This window comes from Toxotes jaculatrix, chromosome 8 (assembly GCF_017976425.1).
Source record: "Toxotes jaculatrix isolate fToxJac2 chromosome 8, fToxJac2.pri, whole genome shotgun sequence".
Taxonomy (NCBI): Eukaryota; Metazoa; Chordata; class Actinopteri; family Toxotidae; genus Toxotes; species Toxotes jaculatrix.
Window position 1 is genome coordinate 14,549,014 of NC_054401.1, and position 17,662 is coordinate 14,566,675.

The following is a 17,662-nucleotide window of genomic DNA, read 5'->3' on the forward strand; positions in this document are numbered from 1 at the left end:
CATTTTAAAGACCCTGTCCCTGCAGGACAGACCGAGGGCCCGACCTTGTCTCGCCTCAAAGGAACAATTAATCAAATCTCTCCAGATGAGATTAAGCGCAGCAGTAACAATACAGTTTAAACACTGCTGATTAATGGATCTCATAGTCAGTCGTTTATATTAATCAACGTGCCAATCAGTCAATAAAGCCATCAATCACTGGGGAATTCCTTTAATCAAAAACACACAATCAAACATCCATTTTCATTATATTAAAAAAAATGTAATTGTATATATTGTAAACTGTGTCATCATGGTTTTAGTTTGATTTCTTTAGTTTCAGGTATCATCTCTGTACTGTCAGTGTAATGAAAACAAACACAGCTAATTTATAATCACAGCTTTTAGGCTTTTTGACATGTAAGTTCTGTGTCCATGAAACACCCACAGGAATGAGTTAAACAGTGAAACTTCTGTTTCAGAATTACGGTCATTGCTCTGAAGGTGTTTGAAACCATGATGAAAGTAACCAATAGAAAGTTTTTTTTTTTGGTTTTTCTTCTTTTTTTTCTTTTTTTCTTTCTTTTTTTTTTTTTTTTACCTCAAAGCCTTTTAGTCAATGAACCCTCCCCTCTCCCTTCCTCCTCAGTGACTTATGACTGATTTCGACACTGAGAACTGTGGGTCAAATTTAGACTTCAGAGGTCATAGCCTGAAAATATTTATGGTATAACCAAGCAAAATGCTCTGCAGAATATTATTCCATATGTTGTTGACTGCAGTCTTCATTCAACCTGTACTATGTATCTGTACTATGTTTTTATATTGGTCACTATGTAAATTGTGGTTGCCATTGTTTTATTTGTTAAAATAGTAGCAGTAATAAAATGTTCTGTACTTTGTTTTTTCAAACTTATTTTAAAATGTATCTTTCATAAATAAAATTATTTTTCTACTTGCAAGCATTTGTGAATTAAGATGTAATGTCACGGTTGACTGAAAGACAAATTCTTGCGCAGAAATCCTTTATGTGGCACAGTTACAACTTGGAATTCACTTTAGTTATTTGAAATTTGCATCACAAAACCAAGCTGGCTGCATCAGATGATACCATAGGTGACATTTAATGATGATTTTATCTCAGAGTCGTACACTTTAAGATGCAAAACCATAGTTTAGCTCAGTTTGTTTGCACTCCTTGTTTCACTGTCACCCTTTGAGTACTTCTGCACTTAAACAGTTACAAAGCACCACCATCTGGCCGAAATGAGTGAATGAGCACTGAGAGTGGTGCCAGTCTGTGAAACACATCTGTGCCAGTGAATAACCTACTGTCCACAAAAAAGGTCTCTCTGACTTGTCTGGGTTAGGAGTTCCAGACTTTGCACCAGTAAAATGTAGCTGAATGAAAAAAAAAACCCAACTAGGTGCCAAATATCTCAGACTGTTACTTTCACATGAAACTGAAGCGTAGCCCTCGCCCAGAGAATAAAGAATGAGGAAGGCTTGTACATACAGTGCTCTCCCCTGTGGATGGCAAGGGCATTACAGCAGTAATGAAACACTACACATTGCATACAAACCAAGATTTAATGTATAAAAAAAAAATGTTTACATTACTGATACATGTGTTCAGAGAACAGGGAAGGGTGTGTGTTAGTAAATGTAAATGAGTAACTGATTGAATTGTTAACATTATTGGCAGAAATAAAACATAAAACAGCATATCATATATTTATCAACTGAAAAAAACAAACACTGTGTGGCACATACCAGGACGACGGTTAAGAGCACAAAAGAAGCAAAACTTTGCTTTTCAGGAAACTAGGCTGCTAAAAATTCAAGCTGTTTACAGAAATTTTATACCTTGTTTTATGTGTTGTTGTTTTTTTTGTTACTATTAAAGTAATGTAATTTTTCTGATGCCAGTATGTGAATAAGATGAAAGCAAGCGTCAACTCTCCAGCAAATGATTTGCCTCTTGACTTCCTTTCTGTAAATTAACAAAAAAGAAATAAACATTAAAAAAAATTGTATCATTTTAGTCAAACTTCAAACATACACAATTCATTCCTTGATTTTGTGAAAGATAATACACGTTTGATAGATTTGACAGTATTCGCCTAACTTAGCCCCTTTTACATCAAGAAAGTTATAGACTTTAGAAACAAAAGACAATAATATCTTTATCAACAGTAAATGAAGAATTACACCTCATTTACACTTGAGACGAGAGACTAGTTAGGATCCGATCACAACTACTTAACCATTAATACTACGTGTAAATGCAAAAGTTTGTCAACACTGCTCCATATTTTCCCTCTTTTGTGACAAAAAATCAGCATTAATGCAGCTTTAAATAGGGTTTAAATTCATTTTCACTTCTCACCTTCAGCTTCTGTTCCTGATCAGGTCCCAGAAAAACAGAAAATAAAAAGGAGAACAGAAAATAAATTAACATCATGTATAAATACAAGCATGTCTTGTCAAAAACAGCATCAAAACTAAACATGTCACTTCTGCTGCAGAGATATGTGAAATTATTGTAAATGGGAAACTTTGAAACAGCTTCCATAAACTATAATATCCAAGAACTGAACACCCCCTAAAATGACTCTCACCAACAGTAAATCCTGCTGTTTATTTATTTTTATGAATTGAATCTCTGAAAACTTTCTACTCTCAGAGAGTCCAGACATTACAGGGGACAAAATGTACATCTGTTTTATCTCAATCTCCCCAATAACAAACAAATTCACCTATTTTCCTCACCTGCGAGACATTCTGGAAAGCCGGTGCCACATGCTAAACATGACCAAAAATTAAATAAACGCATGAATAACATTCACATAAAACTGAAAGAATCAAAGAATCAATGTGTCGCGACAAACTGGATCTAAAATGTTTTTGTACTCACCTGCCTTCCTGATTTTGGAGCTCTATAATACGTTTCCTTACGCAGACAGAAAAAAAGGAGTTAGGAATGTGGAACATAAAACAGGGTGAGAAACTGAAAGTTTTGTGCTCAAAGTAAAGTAATGTAATGAACACACTTGTATTTTTTCACCATGAAAATGCAGAGGACTCCAAAGATCACAGCGGTACCAATTCCCACCGCAACAGGAATGATGATGTGGTTATAGTTTTCTGCGCCTGCAAATAGGATTTATATCAGAATCATTTGTCGTTCGTCCTTTATATTGTACAAATGGAAAGAGGACAAAATCCAGTATATGAACATCTACTAGTTTGGATCTGAGAGGCAGACGCCCTCTTCATATTTAAGAGTAGGCAAAAACTTTTCCTTTATGACAAAGTTTATAGATGCACCTGGATCAGGCCTGCTCTAAACGAAAAGTGCCTGATATATGTGAGAAAACTTCTGTTATGATTTGGCACTATATTAATAAATATGACTTGACTTCAAAATAAAAGACATTCACAAAAGTCAACAATTAAGTGAAAAGATCTTACGTTTTAAAAAGAGTTTCAGTGTTGCAGAGGTTGTCTTCTGTCCATTAAACACAGCTGTGCAGGTGAGCTCACTGTGATCATCCATCGCCTGAGGAATGAACGTCAGGATGGACTGTGCCTCCCAAAGGCCATTATGAATTAATCTGTGGACCTCAGTGGGTCTATCTGTGTTGCTCCTACTCCATGTGAATTTAGGTACATGGGAGGGACAGGTGTGGGTGACTGTACATGTCACAACATAGGGACGTCCTTCAGTGGCTGTCGGTGAGTGAACCAGTGAAGGCTTTGCAGGTTCAGCTATTTAAGAAAAAAGGCAGAGGTAAAATGAGAGGCAAATCATTGTAACACAGAAAACTGCTGTAGATTTATGAAATCTTGGAAAGTTGGTGACATACAGAGCATATCCAACTCCACACAATCCTCAACAAAGGAGAACTTGTCTTTAGTGGCTTTATCAGTCTCTGTTCGGGCTAGTTCAATCCGGAAACAGAAAGCACCATTGTCATGATTTTTAACATCAGTGATTTCTAAGGTGCAGTTGTCTTGACCCAAATTTCCTAACATTTGTGTGCGGTCCTTAAAGCTGTCTAAGACCGTCGTGTCATCACTGGCATAGATTAATTGATTCCATTGAGATTTCCGATGCCAGATCCCTCTAAGTCTGGAGGCGGGCAGTTTTTCTTTAGGATGGCTGAATGAACAAGGCACCACAACACAGGATGTAACCAAGGCATCAAGTCTTTTCACAACAGTGGCCTTCCAGTCCTCACTAACCACAGGGCTGCAAATAGCTGAAAGAGAAAAATGGAAGTGAAATAGAAAGAAGTTAAGTTCAAGAGGTCTGTTTGTTTGAGTTTTTTTTTCAAAGAGTTGAATAATTGAGTTACCTGATAAAAGCAGACACAATATCACTGTCTTTCTGTCTTTGTCCATACTTCTCTGAGGTTTTGTTTCTGCAGTGTTTAAATGCAAGGAAAGAAAATAAAAAACAATCAAGAGAATGTGAAAGACTGCATGCAAACGACAATACAACTGCAAAAGTGAAACTACTATAAAGTGTATCCACCTGTAAATGACAAATAATGACATTATTCAGGTCCTCATAAGATTTTTTTATTTTAACAAATGGCAAGGATAGAAAGACAAAATTAAACTAATGGAATTAGGTGGACAAACAATTATAACAGTACTTGTACATCAGCAGTACATCAAACCACTAATACAAAAGTCACCGTCTACACATGGATTTTCTGATTTTATTTAAATGTGATTTGGTGTGATCAGAGTCTTAAAATCTCCCCTCAGTTTTGTGCTGTCTGGCATAACCACTTAGTGGTCACACTTTATATCTGTGACCTATGATGTGTGCTGCTAAACATGGCTTGTTACTCAGTTCATTTCTTACACATACGTCCTGTGTTTTTAAGAATTTCTCTGTGAAATAGCCATCAACCAAAAAAAAAAAAAAAAGAAAAAAGAAAGAAAAAAAGGGGGAAAGGCTTTAAACCATTTTGCCATAAGAGTGGCTTGGATGTTTGTTCTTTTTCTAAGAATATTTATATGACAAATATTTGCAATATTCATGTCCTCATATGCAATTTATACATCTTAACAAATTATAATAGAAAAACAAAATTAAGCTATCGGAATTACAGTACAGACAATTACAGTGCAGCAAACAAGGGAAAAAAACCCAGTGGTAGGGCTATTAACAAACCAAAATATCAGAAACTACCAATATAAAAAACATCAGTCTACATATTTTGTATGTTTTGATCTATTTTATTTAAGTAAGATTTAGTGTAAGAAGAATCTTAAAATCTCACCTGAGTTTACTGCTGTCTGGGTAATCTCAACTGATTGTAACTGCAAGCGTGGAGTTCAGAATATAAAGACATGAACTGGAGGGGCAATGGGAGATGATACTCTGAGCAACTACCAAAAAAAAAAAACCAACAACTTTTTTTTGTGGTGTGAGGGGTAGAGCAGCACTAGATGAGTCAGTGACAGTAAAGTGCGTGATGCAGAAAGCAGGGTGTGGGTGGGCCTGTTTTACATGTGTATATTAAGTAACACTGTTAAACCTCAGTAGAGCTCAGAGTTTGGACCAGTGAAACTAGTGTTGGTCTCACGCTTTACAGACAGAATGTGGTGTGATTCAAAAGAAATCTGAAGTTCGAGAATTCATCTTAAAACAAAGCAGAAAAAGGAAACATTTAAAGCAAATATTCCTGCAGTTCTGCTTTCCCAGAATGCGAAAGAAGATCTACAAGAACATGCAGTCACTAACAAACATCGTCTGTTCTGTTTCTCAAAACTAACACACTGACCACATCAGTACATCAGTACAAATTCTTGCGCAGAAATCCTTTATGTAGCACAGTTACAACTTGGAATTCACTTTAGTTATTTGAAATTTGCATCACAAAACCAAGCTGGCTGCATCAGATGATACCATAGGTGACATTTAATGATGATTTTATCTCAGAGTCGTACACTTGAAGATGCAAAACCATAGTTTAGCTCAGTTTGTTTGCACTCCTTGTTTCACTGTCACCCTTTGATGACTTCTGCACTTAAACAGTTACAAAGCACCACCATCTGGCTGAAATGAGTGAATGAGCACTGAGAGTGGTGCCAGTCTGTGAAACACATCTGTGCCAGTGAGTCTTAAATAACCTACTGTCCAAAAAAAAAAGGTCTCTCTAACTTGTCTGGGTTAGGAGTTCCAGACTTTGCACCAGTAAAATGTAGCTGAATAAAAAAAAAAGAAAAGAAAAAAACTAGGTGCCAAATATCTCAGACTGTTACTTTCACATGAAACTGAAGCGTAGTTCTCGCCCAGAGAATAAAGAATGAGGAAGGCTTGTACATACAGTGCTCTCCCCTGTGGATGTCAAGGGCATTACAGCAGTAATAAAACACTACACATTGCATACAAACCAAGATTTAATGTATAAAGAAAAATGTTTACATTACTGATACATGTGTTCAGAGAACAGGGAAGGGTGTGTGTTAGTAAATGTAAATGAGTAACTGATTGAATTGTTAACATTATTGGCAGAAATAAAACATAAAACAGCATATCATATATTTATCAACTGAAAAAAGCAAACACTGTGTGGCACATACCAGGACGACGGTAGTTTAACAGCTAAAAAGTGCATTTCCTCCTCATAATCTGAATTTATGTGATGACAAAACAAACCAGATTAAACACTAAGGAAGGATAATATACCTTGTTTTATGTGTTGTTGTTTTTTTTTGTTACTATTAAAGTAATGTCATTTTTCTGATGCCAGTATGTGAATAAGATGAAAGCAAGCGTCAACTCTCCAGCAAATGATTTGCCTCTTGACTTCCTTTCTGTAAATGAACAATAAAAGCAAAACAAAAAAGAAATAAACATAAACAAATTGTAGCATTATAGTCAAACTTCAAACATACACAATTCATTCTTTGGTTTTATGAAAGAACAAGAAAATAAACGTTTGATCATTAATCACTGAAATATCATTCAAATCAAATGATGAGATGCCATGTGAAAGCAGTTAACTGTAGCACCAAACCCACAGTATTCGCCTAACTTAGCCCGTTTTAGAGCAAGAAAGTTAAAGACTTTAGAAACAAAAGAAAATAATATCTTTATCAACAGTAAATAAAGAATTACACCTGATGTAAACTTTAGACGAGAGACAAGTTAAGATTCGATCACAACTACTTAACCATTAATACCACGTGTAAATGCAAAAATTTGTTGATCACATTTTCAAAAAAAAAATAAACAAAAAAAGAAAAAAAAAGAAAAAAACAATCAAAACAATAAAGTTTACAATAAAGTTAGTCTGTGTCTGCTAGACACTGCTCCATATTTTTCCCCTTTAGTGACAAAAAACCGGCATTAATGCAGCTTTAAATAGGGTTTAAGTACATTTTCACTTCTCACCTTCAGCTTCTGTTCCTGATCAGGCCCAGAAAAAAATAAAATAAAAAAGAGAACAGAAAATAAGATAACATCATGTATAAATACAAGCATGTCTTGTCAAAAGCAGCATCAAAACTAAACATGTCACTTCTGCTGCAGAGATATGTGAAATTATTGTGAATGGGAAAGTTTGAAACAGCTTCCATAAACTATAATATCCAAGAACTGAACACCCCCTAAAATGACTCTCACCTACAGTAAATCCTGATATTAATTTTTTTGTTATGAATCAAGAAGAAAGAAGTGAAAAAGAAAGAAGTTCAAGAGGTCTGAGTTTTATTTTTTCAAAGAATTGAATAATTGAGTTACCTGATAAAAGCAGACACAATATCATCGTCTTTCTGTCTTTGTCCATACTTCTCTGAGCTTTTTTTCCTGCAGTGTTTAAATGCAAAGAAAGAAACAAAAAAACAATCAACAAAATGTGAAAGACCGCATACAAACTACAATTGTATTTTGGATGTTCTTATCTATTTTATTTAAGTAAGATTTAGTGTAATGAGAATCTTAAAATCTCACCTGAGTTTGCTTTACAGAACGTTAGTGTAAAAGATCATGTTGTGATTCAAGCAGTATGTGGGTGGGTCTGTTTTACATGTGTATATTAAATAACCTCAGTAGAGCTCAGAGTTTGGACCAGTGAAACTAGTGTTGGTCTCATGCTTTACAGACAGAACGTGGTGTGATTCAAAAAAAAAATCTGAAATTAGAGAATTCATCTTAAAACAAAGCAGAAAAAGGAAACATTTAAAGCAAACATTGGTGTTGTTCTGCTTTCTCTTAGGATGCAAAAGAAGATCTACAAGAACATTCAGTCACTAACAAACATCAATGTCTGTTGTTTCTCAAAACTAATAGATCACATCAGTGAATCAATACCTAGTTTATTTTGATGAAGGGAATCAAATCTCATCTCTGAAACTTAAGCTATAAAACTTATGTTTAGAATTTAATATCCAACATACAAAAAAAAGTCAGACAATGTCACATTGGTAGTTTGGCCCAAGGACATAGTTCAAATTTCAAGTACCAACTGCAAGGCACTCAGGTCTGTTATACTACGAAGCAGGAAACATGCTTCCAGGGTAAAATAAAATAATATACTTTATTAAACAAATCTCTTTAAAACATCATAAAACACCATACATACAGGGACATGAAGGAAAAGGAAACCTTATCAGGGCTGAGGCTTACTGGTGGAGAACCGGGTCAAGGAGGGGTGTGAGGGATCCCAAAATAAATATATAACAATACGGTCACCGCTGCCACACTTGACAGTCACACAAACGCACACTTAGTGAGGAGAAACCAAGACCAGGGAATGCACAGCACAAAAGAAGGAAGGGGAAACCACCACTCCACGACATCAGATCAGTGGCTGACAGGAGGGACGCAGCTGAGACCAAATAAACAATTTCCAACAACAAAAAAAAAAAAGAAAAAAATATTAATCAAAGGACTAAACAAAGAAAAAAAAATTCCCTTTTAACAGGAAGAAACCTTGAGCAGAACCGGGCTCATCTGGGAAGACCCTCCTGCTGATGGCCAGGCTGGGTGAAAGGAGGAAAAGGAGGACAATAGTACATGCAGCATATAAAACATGATACAGGGCTGGCAGTGGACAAAGATAGAGGGCCAGCATTCAGATTACAGCACAGTTAGTGGATACTGTGTGCTCAGCAAATTACAGTTATGATAGGAAACAGAGCACAGAAGCAAAAAGCTGTCATGGTAATTATGTGATTGGTAATTATTTACATTACAGTCGGCAGAGAATATTAATCCAAAATGTATCTTAAACAGAGTGGAAAATGAAGCACAGTAATGTCTTGGAGATTTACAGCTGTAGACAATAAGCAGTGGGCAGGTCGGTGGAGCCGGGACCACAGACAGAGAACATGCAGCTCCGGAGCCAGAGATACCTGCAGAAAGGTACAGAGAAAGAGAGAAAAGAGAGAAACAAGACTACAGGAGAGAGAAAGAGAGAGAGAGAGGACACAGAGTTAATGACATGTCACAATGGCTAATAAATGTGAGAGAGGGTCTGAGGAGAGAAAGAGAGGAGAGGTGTGCAGAGGATCATGGGAGGTCCCCACGCAGCCTAGGCCTATAGCAGCATAACTTCCAGAGGGTTCAGTTGCCTGAGCCAGCCCTACGATGGGCTTTATCTGTAACTGTAACACGGTCTATGGTTATTAAATGACTAACTATAGGTTTAGTCGTGATAACTAAAACTATAAGTATAACTAATTATGCGTTTTGTTAAACAAAAACGTTTTAAGCCTAATTCTGAGATGGCAGAGTGTGTCTGCTCCCCGAACCGAAACTGTCAGTTGATTCCAAAGGACAGTGGCCTGATAGCTAAAGCCTGAGCCTCCCATCCTACTTTCAGAGACTCTGGGAACTGAGTCACCACGGAGCCCGACGGCGGCAACGCCGAAGACGCTCCCAAGCAAGCAATCCCTTGTGTCAAACAACAGGAACCTAAATTAATTACAAAAAAAAACTTTATTAACAGCGACCTAAATAGATAAATCGCCCTGTGGCGTATATACTCACCAGGCCGCGTCCGACCGCCTGAGGAAGAGGAGGAGGGCTCGTGCTCGCTCGGCAGCCAACTGATTGGAGACACCGTGGAATGAACCCACGCACCGTGCGCCACAGCGGAGGGTCCCCAGGTCAGGCGTCTGCACTGGCGACGACAGGAAGGAAGGAAGGAGGCCGGAGCAACTAGGACGTGGGGGGATCTCGGAACCAGGAGCAAGAGGTCGTCGAGATGGTCACCGCATTCTTTTATAGAGCGCCCTCATGTGGCGATAGGCTGATAAGAACTGAGATTAATTACGAGACTGCGCTCTCCCGCATTGAAAGCGGGGATAAGGCGCGTCCTTCTGCTGCGCACAGAAGTATCAGGGGCGGGGAAGCAACCAGGTACAAACACGGGGATGTCCACAGGTACTGATGCTCAGGCATAATCAACATGAATGAAGTGAGGAAAGAGCAGGGATGAACTTAGGCAGAACAATGGCAATGACTAGGGCGCGACAGAGTAGATTCCAGGACACAGACAAACTGACAAAGGGCCAGGGGCAGCAACACGGCTTATATACACAGACAACAGGTGAATCACATTCAACAAAAGTTCAAACAGTCCAGACAGGTGTTGCCCTGCAAGGGTGGAAGTCTAGTCACAAAGTTTAGGGCGATGTGCAATCAGGAGCAAACAGGAGAACTAGCGTAACAAAAATAGTTGATCTATGCCTCATGATTCATGACTTACTGAGTAAAAAACAGTATATTTCATAACTGGGAACATGTTGGCGCTGTTAACACCGCATTTCAGTGTGTTGAACACACTCTCTGGGGGAGGTGTGCTCTTTATGCCATGCACATGCCTATGGAGAGTGTTCCAAGTTTCATTTTATTAAAGTAGAAATATCACGTTACACTTACCCAAAGTTGGATGCACTCCAATTGTGTGTGTGAAACGCGAAATGCATCAGGCCAAGCCTTCAAAATCTTGATAATCAATTACAGACAAACTGTGACTGAAATAAAAAACAAACGTATATATATTTAGTTTGGGGTCATCTAAATATGGTATGTTAACCAAAAGATACAAAATGCACAAAATATTTTTAGAGGCTGAAATAGCTGTTGCCTATATCAGTCTAATCAGCTTCCTCCAAGGAACCCACTGTTCAAAAATAATAATTCTACTTCATGAGTTATTATTATGACCAAAATGTAACTTTCTTAATAACCGTGCTATCAAATACATGCATTCCTATGTTGAGCATATCTCCGTGAGGCACTTGTGTACCAGGCCTGATGACTTCAGCATGTATGGTATTTGACACAGAGATCTTCTGAACCTCCTCGTCAGTTTAGTGGGCCTACAAGAAGGTTACACATTTGGGAGAGGTGTGATGCTAAAAAATATGTGATATATATATATATGTCCACAAAACAAATGGAAGAAGAAAAAGTATAAAATAAATGAAAGAGCGAAGATTGCTAAAAAAAAAAAAAAAACTTTCATCACGTAGTGTAACACAAATGACAACAGCAAAAATTTAGGGGGACCTTAGCCATTTTATTTTTTTATTTCATATTATTTAAGGTTAATGTTTTATTTTTGGAAGTAGGAAAGTGACCTAAAACCAGCCAGTAGTTCTGCATCTTATGACCCAGGATTCGCACATTTGTGGTAGGAACTCTGAAAATATGGAAGCTGTCTGAGGAAGTCAAGTCAGCAGAATCACAGACCTCATTTAAATCTCTTCTCAGAACATACTTTCATCCAAGAGCTTTTTTAAAATCTCTACATATATTCTTGGAAGCAAGACAGTTCCACTTCCTTTCCATCTCTCAATCTCTTTCAGGAACTTTTTTCTATCTTACCTCATAATAAGCATCACCCATTTGTCCTTCTGACTCCAGGCAGAGGAACTTGCACCTTGTAGCGACAGAAATGACTGGGGTGAGGAAAGTGATTGGGGAGTTGGAAAAGCGGGTGGGTATTGCAGTTTTAAATTGCTGAAAGAAGTGCAGCCACTGAGTGCAGGGTGGGTCTCCAATTTTTTTTGTAACCCCTGTCTTTATATTTAATTTCAGCCTTATATTAAAAGACCTGTGGAAATGGCTGATCTAAAATAGTTTTCAAGATGTTGGGCCCACCTATCTCCAGGGCATTTTTATTTAACATCATATGCTCAGGTTAACATGGTGCGATTTACTCTGATGCTTCTGGATCCTCAAGCTAAGAACTAAATACTTGACAAAAATAATGTTCAGTATTGATCAAGGGTGAAGACTATAATTTGTTTGGGCCAAAGTCTGATGTGTCCTCTTCCTTTTCAGGTCTATTTGTAGTATATTTACAGTATACATCAAACATTTTTGGTGGCTTCACAATAAATCCCTCAAGTTTAAAGGCATTTTGGTGGACCACTTTCTTTTTATCTGGATTATCTCTGTGCTGATATCAGGCTGTTGTGTATATCACCAACTTGTGCTAATATGAATTTGCTCTTGACTGCTAACTGTGCAAAGAGACACTGACACACAAACATGGTTTGAGGCTAAAGGAAACTGCACTTCATTAATGTTGAATCACTTAACTCACATTATGGAAACACATTAAAATGATATGAAAACTTGTCCATTTACTTTCTGTTTCTTATTCCTTATTCATTTGGTCTGGACTTAAAGCTTAAAGTCAGTATTTTAACCCTCATAGCTATACCAATGCAACAAAATGTGTCACTGGGCTCACACTTTGTGACTGAACGGTGAGATTACTGATACTTTCAACAATGTGATTGCATGCTCATAATAATTCCTCCATGCAAACATGGAAGAAGTCTGTAACTCTGATATACTCTGATATCATACACGTATTTAAGACACAAATTCATGCTTTCTGTGCTATTAACTCTACTACTAGTGCAATATACTGCAGGTAGTTAGTTGCAGTAGTCCAAATTAGTTTTCTAATTTGGCCTGCAGTTTTTTCTTCTGCCTCTAGAGTTCATATCCTTTTAAACTTAACTACATAATAGCACACCACGCCTCATCATTCTCAAAGAGGTGTTTATAGAAGACACAGACATCTCTGATCAGCCAGACGGCTTCTTTTCAGGTAAGATTCTGGTAGTGCTACATTACACTTAAATAATAAGCTGACAGCAGCATACAATGCAACAAATGTTGGTTGATGACATTTCCTTTAGTTTCTGAAATACTGCTGGGCTCAGAACTGATGCAGCTTAGAAAGCTACATTTCTTTGGTTGATTTCGTTCTTTTTTTCTCTGTTGCTTATTATTATTGTTGACTGATTAGATTTATGTATTATGTATGTATTTATGTGAGGCTGTTCAGCTTGTGGAAACAGTCATGTACAGAAATAGGAACAGAAAGAGCGCGCAGTCAAATCGCATATTCAATGTATTAAACATTTTTTGCTTTTGGGGAAAAGATTATGGTTAATTTTGTATGTGTTATTTCAGATGTGTACATCCTTATTAGGACGTTAAAACAGCAGCTTTGTATAAATAAATGGCTTAGCGTAGTCTTATTTGAAGAAGTTCCACTTTCACTGCTGTGTTGTACTTTTGCATGTAGCAGTAGTAGGTACAGCATCTAAACTGGTTTTTATTTTTTTTGCTTTCATTTAATTTAAAAGTCCTACATTGCACCACCAAAACCCCAGAGAAGTATGGACAAAGAGAGGAATATGGGGATATTCTGTCTGCTTCTGGCAGGTAACATAACTTGTTACCAGTTTCATTCTTACAGACCCTGGTTAATGAAAAAAAAAGGCTTAACTTCTTTCTTTTTCACTTCCATTTTTCTCTTTCAGCTATTTGCAGCCCTGTGTTAAGTGAGGAGTGGAGGGCCACTGTTGTGAAAAGACTTGACGCCTTGGTTACATCCTGTGTTGTCGTGCCTTGTTCATTCAGCCATCCTAAAGAAAAACTGCCCACCTCCAGACTTAGAGGGCTCTGGCATCGGAAATCTAAATGGAATGAATTAATCTTTGCCAGTGATCAGACGACGGTCTTAGACAGCTTTAAGGGCCGCACAAAAATGTTGGGAGATTTGGGTCAAGACAACTGCACCTTAGAAATCACTGATGTTAAAAATCATGACAATGGTGCTTTCTGTTTCCGGATTGAACTAGCCCGAACAGAGACTGATAAAGCCACTAAAGACAAGTTCTCCTTTGTTGAGGATTGTGTGGAGTTGGATATGCTCTGTATGTCACCAACTTTCCAAGATTTCATAAATCTATACCAGTTTTCTGTGTTACAATGATTTGCCTCTCATTTTACCTCTGCCTTTTTTCTTAAATAGCTGAACCTGCAAAGCCTTCGCTGGTTCACTCACCGACAGCCACTGCAGGACGTCCCTATGTTGTGACATGTACAGTCACCCACACCTGTCCCTCCCATGTACCTAAATTCACATGGAGTAGGAGCAACACAGATAGACCCACTGAGGTCCACAGATTAATTCATAATGGCCTTTGGGAGGCACAGTCCATCCTGACGTTCATTCTTCAGGAGAAGGATGATCACAGTGAGCTCACCTGCACAGCTGTGTTTAATGGACAGAAGACAACCTCTGCAACACTGAAACTCTTTTTAAAACGTAAGATCTTTTTACTTAAGTGTTGACTTTTGTGAATGTCCTTTATTTTGAAGTTTATATAATGGATTTTGCCTTCTTCTCATTTGTATATATATATATATATATATATATATATATATATATTCTGTCCATTTGCAGGTACAGAAAACTATAACCACATCATCATTCCCACTGTAGTGGCACTTTGTACTGCTGTGATCTTTGGAGTCCTCTGCATTTTCATGGTGAAAAAATACAAGTGAGTAGTGTTGTACACTTACATTAACAGAGAACATCAGATAAGAGCAAAAAAAAAAAAAATCATATTTTCTTGCACATTTCCCTGTTTTTAACTTGTTCTCTCTGCTCAAGGAGACGCATCGCAGAGCTCCAAAGTCAGGACGGCAGGTAAAAATGGTGGAAAGCAGATTTAGATCATCGTGTTACTCTGATACCACATGATTTCAGTTATTTTCCATCTTTATCATAATGTATTTTTTCCATAATGTTTAGCATGTGGAACCGTCTGTCCAGGCTGTCTCGCAGGTAAGAAGTAACAGCAGTTTGTGAAGAACATTGTAATCTTAGTAACTTTTCATTTTAAAAATGTCTAATTGGATCTGTGAAATTTTCAGAATTCGTCCTCCTTCTGGCCCAGGACCATCTCGTTCAGATCAAAGGCAAGAGGCATTTTTAGGGTCTTTATTATATATTATGCTGTATGTAGTTTTAGTGATTAGTTATGTAATTATATATTTATAAATTTTATATATATTTGTAAGTATATTATATAATAGTCCTGTACTGCGTGGACTACAGCTGTGTATAGATCACAGAATGATTCACTGTAATTTGCATGCGTAGTGTGTTGCATTTTTATAAAGTTGCTTTTTTTGATGAGATCTGTGATTTTATTTATATGCCTCACAACATTTGAATAGTTTCTGTTCCTCTTTGTTTTGTGCAGAAGATCTATTTGGAGCAGATTTTCTAGGTAAGATGTGAAAAACATTGATGATAGCGTGCCACCCTCTGCTGATTAATTTCACAAGTCTTTTTTTTTTGTAATCACATGGTTGTTCTCAAAATACAAACACAATTTGGTTTTCGCAGTTAAACCTACCTTAATGTTTGAGAAGTAACTTTTGTTTTGAGTACATCTCTGTGTTTCGTTTACTGCATTAAAATGTTAATAATTTACATCACATTATGAGCTTCTTTTCCTTTTACAGGAGGCCTAAGGGGGGCATGGCGGATTTTGGTCATAAGTTAGTGTGTTAAACATACATAAGACAAGTCAAATAGCTAAATGTTGTTTTCCCAACTGTGTAGTGACATAACTTCTAATTCACAGTTCCAATAATGTAAATTCACGATCCTGCCCCGACCAGAAAATCTCCAAGCCTCGTTTCCCGTCTCCCAAAAGGTACCTGGCTTACTCCTCTCGAACACGACCAGTTGTTAAAATAAAGATACCACACACAGTATTGTAGTAAAACAATGTCTTACATCATTCTTTTTCTCTGTCTTCTCATTATTGCTGTTGTTTTTCAGCCAACCAAAATCCTGCAATTACAAAGAGGTACTATTAATTTGCCAATGATTTATTTACAAAAATTGCACCAGCTCTACCAATACCTGGAACAATAATGACCTCAATCTCTTACAGGACCTTGATGACTGTGATGATTACATTAACACTGCAGACCTCAACATCTATGGCAACGTCTGAAAAAAGAAAATCCATTTCCAGGCACAGTTTGTTATAAATGCAAGCAACAAATCTTGATAACAATCATTTGTATTACGCGCATCTGATGATTCCAGTTTTGCTATGCATGACCGCTGGATTTAATCTCTTCTGTCAAGCAAGACACATTTAAATAATCAGATCACATTCTTTAGGGAAAATAAAATGCACATTTTATATTATTCATAAACTATATGTTTGAATGTCATTATAATTAATTCTGCATAGCTGTAGGTATTCACCATTGTTCTGTCAGTGGGTATTTGTTTAGGCACAGTGTCTACATTGCTGAGCCTGAAACATGCTTTAGAGAGATCAGTGGATACCAAAGGCAGTGAATAAAGAAAACAAGGAGGGGTGGGAAGTCAAAAGGGACACCACTCTGGTATTTGTCTGTTAAACATAAGACCACAGCCAGAAACTTAGCTTAGCTTAGCATAAAACCTGGAAACAGAGGCAACAGCTAACTCTCTGCTACCTCTGTTGCCATATTTACCTTATATCTTTATCTTTATATCTCTCTCCAGCATATATTCCATATATCCCATATATAACCCATATATAGCATATATCCCAAAATGTCAAATGTTTTCTTTTTGGAATTTAAATACATACGCACATATCTAGACATATCTAGCTCTCATATGTGGTGCTGGTTAGATTTTTCACCTCCAGTAGCAAAAATACAGATCTGGGATTCACATTTTGCTCATACAGAGAGAAACTATATGGTTCATGGGAAAAGCTGTATGGATGAAAAACCAAAGTGTATACATGATTCACTGCTAATGACATCTACATACTCATCAGGGAAAATTATTTTTCAGCATCTCAATTTGAGGAGGTCAGGAGGAGGTTTCTTAAAATAAGTTTAGGGATTTATGTTAAAGGTGGTAAAACTTTTTGTTAACATTCACCTCTGTGGGTAAGTCATCCTGATCTTTAAGAAAAAGTTTACAACAAAATCTTTTCATTTTCTAACATTTGTTTATCAAAAAAGATTTTGTCTATTGTGATGTGGCTTTTTAAATCGTAATTGAATTGAATTGAATCTGAAACAGTTTAGACATTATTAAAGCACAGATAACAGCAGAAGAGTTTTCTTCAAAACAAGTAGAATTATCTCCATTGACAAAGTTGCTTTCTACCAGGGATGTGTTTCATTTTCATGTATGGTATTTCTGTGATGTATTATGTATATGTAATCTTCATGTATTCTATGTATTATTTGTTTCCAACTCTCAGTACATTGGACATTAGATTTCTCTGTTTACTTAAAAAAAATAAAATACGTAAAAGACTAAATGTGACATTTTTTCAGTGCATGTACACGATGCTA

The 17,662-nt window shown here is 36.9% G+C and overlaps 2 protein-coding genes and 1 long non-coding RNA gene across 7 annotated transcripts; 1 reads left to right on the forward strand and 2 right to left on the reverse strand.

Moving 5' to 3' along the window:
• Positions 1-1,758: 1,758 nt before the first annotated feature.
• On the reverse strand, positions 1,759-10,225 carry LOC121185606 (myelin-associated glycoprotein-like). Of its 5 annotated transcripts, none has more exons than XM_041043858.1 (9): positions 9,998-10,225; positions 7,748-7,813; positions 3,849-4,244; positions 3,454-3,750; positions 3,033-3,132; positions 2,897-2,932; positions 2,752-2,784; positions 2,369-2,383; positions 1,759-1,972 (listed from the first exon to the last, which is right to left on the reverse strand). In XM_041043858.1, the coding sequence occupies exons 2-8, from the start codon at positions 7,791-7,793 to the stop codon at positions 2,371-2,373; spliced, it is 921 nt and encodes a 306-aa protein (XP_040899792.1). In that variant the 5' UTR covers positions 7,794-7,813; positions 9,998-10,225; the 3' UTR covers positions 1,759-1,972; positions 2,369-2,370. The 5 variants fall into 5 exon arrangements, with proteins under 5 accessions (XP_040899792.1, XP_040899796.1, XP_040899794.1 ...); XM_041043862.1 differs by having other exon boundaries at positions 2,739-2,784; XM_041043860.1 differs by lacking the exons at positions 7,748-7,813; positions 9,998-10,225 and adding exons at positions 4,341-4,406; positions 5,280-5,385 and having other exon boundaries at positions 2,739-2,784.
• Positions 6,390-7,533, reverse strand: LOC121185618. Its single transcript, XR_005894376.1, has 2 exons — positions 7,400-7,533; positions 6,390-6,819 (listed from the first exon to the last, which is right to left on the reverse strand). It is a non-coding gene; the product is annotated as an uncharacterized LOC121185618 (long non-coding RNA).
• A 2,774-nt stretch (positions 10,226-12,999) lies between the features above and the next one.
• On the forward strand, positions 13,000-17,623 carry LOC121185596. The gene is made up of 13 exons (XM_041043845.1): positions 13,000-13,082; positions 13,627-13,705; positions 13,804-14,199; positions 14,298-14,594; positions 14,733-14,832; positions 14,946-14,981; positions 15,087-15,119; positions 15,209-15,253; positions 15,541-15,567; positions 15,806-15,841; positions 15,928-15,999; positions 16,128-16,155; positions 16,243-17,623. The coding sequence occupies exons 2-13, from the start codon at positions 13,660-13,662 to the stop codon at positions 16,303-16,305; spliced, it is 1,179 nt and encodes a 392-aa protein (XP_040899779.1). The 5' UTR covers positions 13,000-13,082; positions 13,627-13,659; the 3' UTR covers positions 16,306-17,623.
• Positions 17,624-17,662: the final 39 nt, after the last annotated feature.

Excerpts from the sequence above, each read along its gene's own strand:
- LOC121185606 (XM_041043858.1), bottom strand. The coding sequence starts at position 7,793 with ATGGACAAAGACAGAAAGACGATGATATTGTGTCTGCTTTTATCAG. Across the intron at positions 2,933-3,032 it reads TTCATGGTGAAAAAATACAA|GAAACGTATTATAGAGCTCC; the intron begins GTGTGTTCATTA and ends TGTCTGCGTAAG. Across the intron at positions 2,785-2,896 it reads CTCCAAAATCAGGAAGGCAG|CATGTGGCACCGGCTTTCCA; the intron begins GTGAGTACAAAA and ends GGTCATGTTTAG.
- LOC121185596 (XM_041043845.1), top strand. The coding sequence starts at position 13,660 with ATGGACAAAGAGAGGAATATGGGGATATTCTGTCTGCTTCTGGCAG. Across the intron at positions 14,200-14,297 it reads TGTGGAGTTGGATATGCTCT|CTGAACCTGCAAAGCCTTCG; the intron begins GTATGTCACCAA and ends TTTCTTAAATAG. Across the intron at positions 14,833-14,945 it reads TTCATGGTGAAAAAATACAA|GAGACGCATCGCAGAGCTCC; the intron begins GTGAGTAGTGTT and ends TCTCTGCTCAAG.